Source organism: Rosa chinensis, chromosome 2 (genome assembly GCF_002994745.2).
Source record: "Rosa chinensis cultivar Old Blush chromosome 2, RchiOBHm-V2, whole genome shotgun sequence".
NCBI lineage: Eukaryota > Viridiplantae > Streptophyta > Magnoliopsida > Rosales > Rosaceae > Rosa > Rosa chinensis.
The window spans coordinates 32,376,352-32,388,402 of NC_037089.1; the positions used below are offsets into that span (position 1 = coordinate 32,376,352).

General features: G+C 42.4%; 1 protein-coding gene and 1 pseudogene across 1 annotated transcript; one reads left to right on the forward strand and one right to left on the reverse strand.

Moving 5' to 3' along the window:
- The first annotated feature begins 3,808 nt into the window (after positions 1–3,808).
- LOC112189493 (WD repeat domain-containing protein 83-like) lies at positions 3,809–7,925 on the forward strand. Its single transcript, XM_024328835.2, is given in 9 exon segments — positions 3,809–3,963; positions 4,884–5,144; positions 5,230–5,288; positions 5,291–5,439; positions 5,530–5,639; positions 5,795–5,902; positions 5,985–6,030; positions 6,286–6,417; positions 7,504–7,925. Coding segments are annotated over 8 exon segments (897 nt in total). The 5' UTR covers positions 3,809–3,963; positions 4,884–4,935; the 3' UTR covers positions 7,588–7,925.
- A 6-nt stretch (positions 7,926–7,931) lies between these two features.
- LOC112189496 lies at positions 7,932–9,069 on the reverse strand (annotated as a pseudogene).
- Between the last annotated feature and the right edge of the window lie 2,982 nt (positions 9,070–12,051).

The following is a 12,051-nucleotide window of genomic DNA, read 5'->3' on the forward strand; positions in this document are numbered from 1 at the left end:
CAATCGTTAATTCGACCTCCACACTGCAAATTGAAATGAAAAACCTTAGGGGAAATAATCATTGGCAAAACCCGAACCTTCAACGCCAGTTTGGTGGCCGGAGACGGCCGGAATCGCCGGAAATCCACAAAACTCCCAAACTGCTACAGTGAACTTCACGACTCAAATCCAAGCTCCACCGGTCGAATCGCTGCAAAACACCACCACAGGCGTGACAAGGATGAAGAGGCGAGCTTGCTGGTGCCCGGATTCCATCGTGGGGTGGCCGGAGGAGGAAGAAATCGGGGCAGAAGAGGAGAAAGGATCGGGGGAGAGGGGAGAGAAAGCCAGTAGGTTTCCAAAAATGGAAACTTGCCACAGTAACTTGGCTATTTATAGAAACTTACCACATGAACAGTAATTTTAGTATTTCACTTATAACTTTCTCATACGAACTCCGATTTCTACGTACCATATATCCACGCGCTCGTTTAACGTCCTCTACAACTTCTATGAAGAAAATTTTCTCAAATTTTGAGCCAAAAAAAAAAGTCAACCTTTAGGGCCACTAAAAGTACTTAAACGACAGTAAAAGTGAAAGTAAAGGTCGTTTACCGTCCAAATGACTAGTGAACCAGTAAATTCAGGTTCGGGACGTTACAAGCCATATGAGACTTCGCCGGAGCCTCGTCATCGGTCGCCGGACTCCGATCACCAGGCGTCGGATTCCTGTCACGGGCCACCGCCCACCGGACTTTTCGAAAACCTCACTGGATGTCCCCAAAGAGATCGTCGGAGATATCATAGGTCACCGGAAAGGTTTATTACCCCCAATAGACTTATATTGCCCCCCAATAAACGTTTCGATTGCCGAAATGAGAACTAATCTACCTAAAATTAGACAAATAAAACTTTGATTAAGGAAAAAAAGTGAGGAAATTACAATAATTCAAAACATTTATTGCCCTTCAACAGCTGTCTATTAGGCCCCAATATAGGTCTGTCTGGGGCAATAATTTTTTTCTTTTTGTCTTTTTGAGCTTCCGCCCTCCATTTTACCAAAAAGAAAAAGAAAAAGAAAAAAGAGAGAGAATCCACCACACCGGCCAAGTTGGCATTTTTTCCATTAGGTAAACCCGCAGGTAATATACCCACCCAGTAACCAAAATGGGTATTACCCATGATACCCATTACCCAGTTTATATTTCGCGGGTATTTCCATACCCACCCATTGGGTAAATGGGTACCCAATTACCCATCATCTGATTTCTTGATTTTTAATCTTAATTAAGAAAAATAAAACTGTTTTTTTTCGGGAGTCATCGACTTCGTCGGCTCTGGCATCATCCACATGGTCGGAGGCATCGCCGGCCTCTGGGAAGCTTATATCAGCGGCGACTCCGTCCTCAACACTGCTCTTGCCACCGACCTGAACACCTGCACTGACGAGACTGTAGGCACCACGCCGGAGTCGCTGACGTCGGATCCAGATGGGCTCGTCCGACTGTATCCGCGACCGAATTCTTCTCCGGCCTGAGGTGGTGGTGATGATGGTCCTCGATCGAACAGACTTTGCCGCCGACGAAGCTGTCTTCCTCCATGGACGAGTACTTGGAATGCACCGCATCAATTCTCTCGTCCTCCTCCGCCGTGAACGCCCGGTGCTTCACCTCCGGGTTGAATCCGTACCACCCGAACCAAAGAAGAAAAGTGTCCAAAACGACGATTCTCGGACCTTCTATATAAGCTTCCCAGAGGCCGGCGATGCCTCCGACGAAGTGGATGATGCCGGAGCCGACGAAGTCGATGACTCCGGAAAATTGTAAATAAAAAAAATTAAAAAAAAAATTCTATAGGAAGTTTGGATATAAAAAGAAAAAAGTTTAATAAGTTACATGGGTATGGGTACCCGCCGATATACCCATACCTAAGTGGGTATCTAATACCCATCACCCATTTACCCATGGATAATTTATTGCTACCCATACCCGAATATTTCTACCTAAATAGAACGGGTAGCCATGAATACTCATACCCATGGGTTTTAATGTCATCCCTACACACCGCGTCCTCCGCCTCGAACTCAATCGACTTAGGGCGAGTTTGGCCCCGAGGTGATTAATTTAAAATTGGCTTTAGCTGTGCTGTGAGAATAATCAGCTATGAAATTAAGTAGCGGGGTGTTTGGTAAACTGTGCTTTTAAAAGTGCTGTGAGTACAAAAGCAGTGTTTAAGTGTTTGGTAAACTTTAGTATAAAAGTGTTGTGAGTTTCGAAAATGACTAAAAAGGACATGATGTTAAAATGATGTTACTTATATATATTTTAGAAATAATAACATTTATTATCTTTATAAGTTATACTCTACTCATTCATTTATCGCGACTTTCTGAAGTTCTGGGAAATTTTCGGAGAATTTTTCGGATACTCGGACCATTTATCATGACTTTCCGATGTTCTGGGGTTTTGAAAATTTATTTAAGGAAATAGAAATCAAGTGGCGCGATCTGAGCCGTCAACTTCCTCCACCATCCAATCTGGTCTGTTGATTTGGCTTTAAAAGGAAAGGAAACATGCCAGATTGGCCTAGAAGCTCGAGAGAGGGAGCTTGGAGTCCAAAGGCCACCGACCCGGAAGAGAAGCCTGACCGAAACTTTCACCTCCGGCCACCCCACAACGGCTCATGGGCACCATCCTCTTTGTCTCCTCGTAACCGTCACGCTTGTGGCCTTTGATCGTCCATGCACTGGACGACGAAGAAGAATCGACGGTGAGAAGTTCCGACTGCTCCGGCGAGTTTCAGCGAATTCCGGCGACTTCGGCCACCAATTGGCTTGCATGTGGTATGAAATCTCATCTTCTCGTCATGGTCTACATGCCTGTGTGATTAGTTTCTGAATTCGATTGGTTCGGATGACTTTCGTTTTTGGGAATTCTCGGCTACGTCACGGTTCCTCGACGCCGGCGACTTTTCCGGCTCTTCTCGGCTTAGTCCTGGCTTCGTTGCATCTGTAAAAGAAAGCTGACCACGATTGGAGTTGGAAGTCACGAACTTGCTGGGTTGTAGGCATCGAATCCTCAATCCATCTTCAAATCAGTTTCGGCAGTGTTGGGAAACTGAGTTTGGAGTTGGAATATAGATGAGGGCAATATAAGTAAATGATCTCAACTTCTAAAATTTGTTAATCAAAAGCATCACTTTTGCAACTTGTGGATTATAACATTAAGAAGTGGGAGATTGAATTATAATCCATAATCTCTTGTTTTACCAAACACTTCATCCAGCTTAAATTATTGAATAAGCAGCTAAAGCAGCTTAGACCTCGGGGCCAAACCGGGCCTTAACATAAAACGAAAACTAACAGTTCAACCGTGTACTTTTCTTAATTCCCGTTCTAGTGCCCAAAAAGACACGATATTGAGAGCCTGAGAGAATAGCAACAGTAAACTAACGGCGAGCACAGGAGCGTCACAATTGGAATTGAAGCTACTGCCACAAATACAAGTCGCTTCGAGGCCTGAAGAGCGGTGACAAGATCGGAAATCCACGGCTCTGCTCTGTGGAGCGTGAAGAAGAAGTGGAAGCATCCAAGGGTGGAAATTCGAGTCCTCTGAAGTTCGTAATCTCCCCCGAACAAATGCGTCAATAGCGCGATTCTAAAGGCTCCGCTGCCGCTGACGAACTTTCCAGCGCCGACGACGTCGTTGACGAGTTAAAGAAGCTCCGACGCGCCGCCAGCAAGCTCCACCGCAAGGCTAGGCTCTGTTCCGAGGCTTTGCATCGGAACGGAGTTCAACTCCGGTAGCTCCGACCGGAGCTTCATTTTTAACCAGGAACAGAATCCAAGTTTCTTCAGTCTGATTAGAATTGCCTTACCGATCAGATTTGCTCATACTTGATTCTTGAAACCTGACTAGAACGAATTGTCTTTGCCCATCTCCAACTTGATCAATTGATTGATCAACCCAGAAGCGAGCTTTACAGGTTCATTCCGCTTTTTATTTTTCATTAATTTCAATACAAGCAGATGCAATTTTCTAATTATTAGGGTTCTGATAATGATGAGCATGATAGAATTGTAATAACCAAGTTGGTGTATCCTTGTAAGAATAATAGAGCTGTTTATCTTTGTTGGGTATAAGCCTGCCCCAGAGGCCAGAGAGATTTACAGAACAAATTATGGGATACTATAATATCTTATAGGAGATTGGATAATGCCTTTTTTATTTTCTTTTTCTTTTTTCAATTGTTGGTTATACTTATACCTGCATTCACCAGTGAAAAAGAGGAGGCACAATGAACTTCAATTCTTATATGTTAAATTTTTGACATTTTCCTTCTGTCAGTGGACGAAAGGAGCTACCTTGCAAAGTGTAATCAGTTCACTTGTTCGAACAATCAACAAATAGGAAGCAGAGTCTACTAGTCTAGTGTAAACTAGATAGAGCGTTTTGTAATTCCAGCTTGTCGCATATGTTTTCTTTTGCATATTTAGAAGTTTTGCCTATATTCGGATTCACATCACAGTCCAATTCTCTTTAATTTTTGCCGGACCAATCTAAAGTGATAGGAATAGTCCCTTCAGGTTCCCGGATTTTTGGCTGAGCAACAGGAGATTATTAGGATAATTATTCCTCGTTGATGAATTTGGGCATCGATTCACAGTAGTTCATACATCGATCTCTAATTAGAATGGTCTTTCTTTGATGTCTTGGAGCCTAACTATATAATCTTTGGGCTTAAAATAAGTTTTGACCAAAATTAGGACAAACTATAAGATAGGATATTGAATTTCCAACTTAAGCAAAAATATATAGTTTTGAACTTCCCAATTTTTTCCCAATCTAATTCATATCCCAAGTAACCCCAAGCTAAATTCTCCCTTCTGGTCCTGATCACACCAGAAAATAGTTGGCCCCCTCAACAAGCAGTGAGCAGAGAGCAAGTAGGAAGGAGATGAGTGTCTCAGATCTGCCAAAGAAGGAGGTAAATGTACTTAAAGGGCATGAGGGAGCAGTATTAGCAGCGAGGTTCAATAAAGACGGAAATTACTGCCTCAGCTGCGGGAAAGACCGAACCATACGACTCTGGAACCCTCACCGTGGCATCCACATTAAGACCTACAAGTCCCATGGCCGTGAAGTCCGTGATGTCCATGTCACCTTGTAAGTCGTACATACTTTTCCATTCTGGTATCAAAGTTTCACCACCCAATTGACGCACTGAAAATGTGACCTTCTGAATTTGTAGGGACAACTCCAAATTATGTTCAGGTGGTGGCGACAGACAAATCTTCTATTGGGATGTGGCATCGGTCGAGTCATTCGAAAATTTCGGGGCCATGATGGAGGGGTGAATGCTGTGAAGTTCAATGAGTATGCATCTGTTGTAGTCTCAGCAGGATATGATCAGTCATTGCGTGCTTGGGACTGCAGGTCTCAGAGTACTGAGCCCATTCAGGTTAGTCTTTTTTTTTCTCTCTCTCTCTCTCTCTATTTGTTTATATTGATGCTTATAATTGATTGTGTTTCATTTGTGGTTAATTTGCAGATAATTGACTCATTTACAGATAGTGTAATGTCTGTTTGTTTAACAAAGACTGAGATAATTGGTGGAAGTGTTGATGGAACTGTTCGAACATTTGACATTCGTATGGGAAGGTATGTTGATGATACCCATTTTATGGTTAAACTTTGTTACTTTATCAACAAGAATGTATGGCAATGTCTTTTTTTGCTAAACTTACTGTTTGAATTTTTGAGTTGATTATTGTCAAATGTTGATATTAATGATTTTCTAATGTTTTATTGCATAGAGAGCTATCCGATGACTTGGGACAACCTGTGAACTGTATCTCAATGTCAAATGATGGTAACTGCATATTAGCAAGCTGCTTAGATTCGACTATACGACTCCTCGACAGGTAAATTATGTTTGATATCACTTATAGGAGACAGAAATTGCTTAGATTTCACGGCCCTTTCACTAACTCTTTCTTATGGTAGGTCTTCTGCTGAATTACTTCAAGAATACAAAGGCCATACTTGTAAGGTTAGTATCTTATCTGGCTTCTGCCACTCTCTCATGGTTTCTTTGCCATTATCTAACTCGGATGCTCATTCCTCTTTTGTTTCTTTTGATATGTTGATATGACTTCATGTGCATTTTTGTAGTTCTCATGGTTCTTATTAAAGCATTACCATCCCATAGGTTGTCAGTTCATCGTTCTTTTCATGACCCGTATACACCTTGCTATAATTGACACTTACTGCCATCTCATCATACCTATCGGTTTTTCTTTATCAGTCTTACAAATTGGACTGCTGCCTTACCAACACTGATGCCCATGTAATCGGAGGATCTGAGGATGGTTCAATTTTCTTCTGGGATCTAGTAGATGCATCTGTTGTGTCAAGTATCCGAGCACATTCGTCAGTGGTAAAGCCTATTTTCTTTCCATGAATTGTGGTTTTCCTTTCGAATAGTTTGACTGCTCGTGATATCCCTGCTACTTTGTGTTCCTAAGTATCCCAAATAAAATACAGGAATAATGTGTAATTTTTTGTTTCTATAAATGCTGATGGTGTTTTTCACTTATTGTTAGCCTCTCTTCTTTGTTCCCACTGTTGTTTTGCTCTCTATTTGTGTTAGTTTTTTTTTTTTTTTTTTACTTACATTGCCAGCTTATGAATCTGTAATTTACATGTTTTTATTTGATGCACTGTCATGATAGACTACATAATGTTGGTTAGTCCTCCCTCTATCAAAATCCTTCCATCCCTGAAAATTAAGAGGACAAACCATTTAGACTTGGAGAGATGCCACTTGATTCAAATGGCTGTACAAGGTTCTACATTATACAAAACACTCAGTCTCTATTACCACATGTCATTGTATATGTTAAATTATTAGGTTGTCACAGGCTTCTAACATGCCACTGAATAGAAGATACTGCTCCTGCGTTTATCTATTTTATGGCTTTCTAGAGAAGTTCCACACGACTGCAATCTTAATCAGTTAATTGGGGACGTCGGTAGCAATAGTATGATCTTAGTTCCTGATGTATCTATGTCTAGGTAAATAGTTGGACAGGCAGTTAAGCTTTGTTAATGAATACATTGTGAAATATAGTTGTTTACTTGTGTAAAATGAATTATATGGTTTGATCTCTTGGTGCATCCTGGATGTGAATTCGGTATTTGGCCATTTTCATCAAGGAATTATTGTTACAATATCTGTTATCATTATAAGGTTTAAAAGTATTATGGTTGCTTCTCTATGTCATTTCTGCGCTTCTGGTACAAGGTTTCTCTGTTTAATCATCACAGTAGGTACTAGGTAGTTTCCATTGCCACATAAAGTGCTTTTGCACTGAGAATCCTTTCCTTTTCAAATTTTTTATTCATTCGCATACATTTAGTTGTAGAGATGTTCAGGTATCGTTTTCCATTAAGGAATTGGTTTGTTAGTCATATATGAGCAGAGTTCTTTTAATCCTAAAGGCTTCTGGTTTTTCTTTGACAGGTTACAAGTGTCAGTTATCACCCGAAAGACAACTGCATGGTTAGTTCTTCTGTAGATGGCACTATTAAGGTGTGGAAGACTTGAGAAAGCAACGATGCAGCTTAACGTGTGCTGCAATGTGGATTAACCATGCCAGACTGATTCTTGTACGATTCAAAGGAGAACTGCGCATTCCAAGGACCTTGTGCTGAAGCGGAAACTTTCAGATTATAGTGAATTAGTTGGTGGTACCTGTAGCATGTTTGCATGGTATCTTTGAAGGAACTAGAGTACTCTAATTAGTGTAAGTTATCATAAAGTTCGAGCTTATTGGGATATATGTACTTCATGTTTCTATCGGAATTACCCTTGGGAAATGCTGCTGCCTGAGCTATAAGATCTTAATAATGGCTTCTATATAGATTTACAAATACAGTTCAAAACAAATGTCAGGCATAATAACAAGATTCTTGAGCTGTGCATAATTTGCAGGGGACTTTGATCCCTTTGTGTTCATCACATGCACTCGGTCCATTACAATTTACAAATACATCAATGAGAATGACTTTTAAACACCCACAAAAGGATCGAGAATGACTTTCTGAGAGTGTCAATGACAATGTCATTCCCAAGACCTTATTCTAACAACACAAAATCGAAAATGCAACGTTTTACAGCGACACATGTGGATCAACTGGTAAACTGGTATGAAGCATAAGAAAGAGTACCAAGCTGCCAGCTTTCATGGATAAGCTTGGCCTTCGAATTCGCACCGGCAGCCCCCATTGCCACATGAAGAGGGTAGAAATGGTCAGGCCAGGGATGAGCCGTTTTCGCATGCGGAGCTTTCTCCTCATAATGGTTCACGTCTTCATATCTTCCTTGAGTCAACGCCTCCTTAAGCCAAGTATCAAACTCCAACGCCCACGGCGCCACCGCCCCGTCCGTGTTCCTCAGCGCCCTTAGATTATGCGTCGCGCTCCCCGACCCCACAATAAGGACACCCTCCTCCCTCAACGGCGCCAGCGCCTTCCCCATATCGTAGTGATAGCTCCGTCTCTGTTAGTCTGGACGGACAGCTGGCACACCGGAACATCCGCCTCCGGGTACATGAACATGAGCGGGACCCACGCGCCGTGGTCGAGGCCGCGCTTGGTGTCCACGTCGACGCGGGGGAACCCGGCGGCGGTGAGGAGGTCCTTGACGCGGGAGGCGAGCCGGGGGGACCCGGGGGCGGGTACTTGAGCTTGTACATGGGTTTGGGGAAGCCGTAGAAGTCGTAGATGGTGTCGTGTGGGCCGGCGATGGAGTTGACGGTCGGGACGGAGGTTTCCCAGTGGCCGGAAATGACGAGGATGGAGTTGGGTTTCTGGGGAACCCGTTTTGTTTCCAGGATCGGAGGAACTGTCCGGCGGGAATGGTCTCGTCAATACTTAAGGTTGGGGATCCATGGGAGATGTAGAACGTGTCCATTACAGCCATTGAGGGATTAGTTCTTGGAGGAATTGGGAATTTGGGGAAATTTGGTTGGGTTTTTTTTATGTTTTGGTATATATGGTGAAAAAGTCAACCATATGAGGTCGGTGAAACGCCAATGTTACGTATATATAGTACTAGTGTTACCTACTTACGTATGTGCTTCTGTCATTTCTCGTTTGCCAGAGCGAATGAGAGTTTTTCTTTCTAATTTAAGTGCAGGCTTTTCCTTATTGAGCAAGTTACCTTCATGCCTTTTCATTAACGAGAAAAATAAGGCTTTGCCCACCTTTCTAGGAGCCCTTTGGAGGGTTTATTTTTATAACAAATTACATATAAGTTATTGACAAAATATAACTTAACAAATACATCCTTTAAAGATTGAATTTTTTTTTTTTTTTTTTGAAACAATGAGACTGAATTTTATTGAAATGATCAGAATAGAGGATTACTGACAGGACCCGCCCCGGATTCCACCCTGGAACCCGAGGTGGCCCTGCGGGGCCCACCTTAGTGATAACTCTACCGAGAACTGGTCGAGTCACCCCTAAAGTGGACTACCCAAAACAGTAACCCACAATAGATCAGAGCCAAACAAAGAATGCGGAAGCTATTCGTCAACTATGCCTCGAACCACGTACGCCCGACCTCAACTAATAACGCCTGCAAACTGGGCATTTGAAAACGAAGGGCCAGGGGAAAGTACATAAAAACGTTTAGCGGAGTGACAAAATAAACAATATAACCAAATGGATTTATACTTTCCCACATTTATTTCTTTTAGAAATTCCGATGCATGCAATGATTAACGAAACAAAACAAGAGAAATTCCACTCATAAAAACCGACTAGCCCGCTAGTCCCATATGATTTAAAAGAAAAAGTTGGAACTCCGATACTCAAGGAAAACAAGACCAGCCCCGCGGTTAAATGAAAATCGAGCTAGCCCCGCTAGCTAAGAACAACAATCAAAGAACATAGGGGAAATGGGTTCACCATACGGGAATGGAGCCCCTCAGGCTCTACCTACCCTCGACTGCCATTCGCACATAGATTGTGCGAGGAGGAGAACTAATAACCTCAACTACCATTCGCACATAGATTGTGCGAGGAGGAGAATATAACCTCGACTACCACCCACGTGAGGAGGAGAAAGCTACCTCACTGCCACCCACAACACAAAGTAAGTGAGGAGGAGACCTAAACACATGACCCGCGTATGGTGAAAAAGAAGATAGTCGAAAGCCAAGCAAAACTGTATAATTTCCCCACTTATTTCACAAAGTAAAAATCCAAATGTATAAAGACGTGACCCCGCACGCCAAGCTCAACTCAGGTTCAAATATAAGTAAGGTATAAATAAGTATAAAATTATACTTCCTCGAAACTCATTAATAATCAAATCGTCGAGTAGAAATAAATAAATAGTATAAATTGATCCGCATGAGTCAAAGTCCTCAAATCGAGCATAACGAAATTTAATTCAAATGTTCAAACCAATAAATCAATCATAAACCAAACAAAATAAAATGCTCGATAAATAAGTTGATAAATCAATATCTTAAACATGCGGAATTTAATTTGCATGCATCAATTAAAATCAAAGGTCCACTCACAGTACTATTGGGTGACCACACAAACGAGTTCCTTTATCTAGCCGTAGCTCGCAACATTGCCCTATACACAATTAAATTTCCGTAAACGGCAATTCGATAAAATAATTACGAACCTAAAAACCTCTCTATCTCCAATACTTCTCAAATTCACCCCAAATCTCTTCCAAAATTCACCAAACTTCACATATATGTCCTATGATAATTATAGAATTTAACTAGCCAGAAAATGAAATTAAAAAGCTTCCCTAGCCGCCGCTACCGCCGCCCACAGTGGCGGCACCGCCGCCACCGCCACCAGCTCCGATGGCCACCAAACTTTGGCAGCAGCACCTACTCAACACACTGATTCAACTTCTCAACTACAACATTCCCAAATAACAACTAGAAACAGTCGAAATCAATCCAAGAACACAAACCCAGAAAATTTCAAGAACCCTAATTCGATCCGGCCTCTACACTTCAAATCGCGTTACAAGACCATAGGGGAAATGATCAGTGGTAAAAACCAAACCTTCGACGAAGAAATGGGGACCGGAGGTGGCCGGAATCGCCGGGAATCGGCAAAAGTCCCAAACTGCAGCCGGAGTGGTTTAGGCTTCGATCCGTGGTTTTCCGGCCAAATCGTGGAAAACCAAGGCTGCTGGGGTGCTCGGAGGGAGGAAGCGCTCCTCTGGTGACCGGTGGCACGCCGGTTGGTGGCCGGAATCGCCGGAAATCGGAGGGAGGAAGGAAAGGGTCGAACCGGAGAAGAGAGAGCTCGGGGGGGGGAGGAGAGAGAAAGGGAAGGGTGGGTTTCCGGAAATGGAAACCTACCCTAGGTAACTTTCTATTTTAATCAAAAATTACCATGAACAGTAACTTCACATTTTTGGCCATAACTCTCGCATACTAAGTCCGATTTTTACGCACCACATATGCACGCGCTCGGTTTAACGTCCTCTACAACTTCCATGAAGAACCTTTCCTCAAATTTTGACCCGAACAAAAGGTCAACTTTTAGGGCCACAAAAGTACTAAACCGAAAGTAAAAGTGAAAGTAAAGGCTGTTTACCGTCCAAATGACTAGTAAACCGGTAAATTCAGGTTCGGGACGTTACAATTACAATCTTGTGTAACTAGATCAAGGATACAAGATGGAACAGAACCGTGCCAAGTTTCACGCTGACCATTTTCAAAAGCCAAACTAGCCAATCTATGTGCCACTTTATTACAGGACCTGGGAGCAAAAGTAATCTGGACACCCTGCATACCGTTTGCTACACTTTGAATGTCCTGCACTAGATTGCTTAAATCGGACAAATTCACATCAGTACGAGCAATATCTTGTACTGCCAACAAGCAATCAGATTCAATGATGACCTGCCGCATATGCAATGTTTTTATGAAGTTTAACCCTTCCTTGATAGCTAGTAGCTCAACCTGCTGAGCTGAATTAACATGCTGCACTGGTCGCATAAAAGCTGATTGAAAACCTCCAT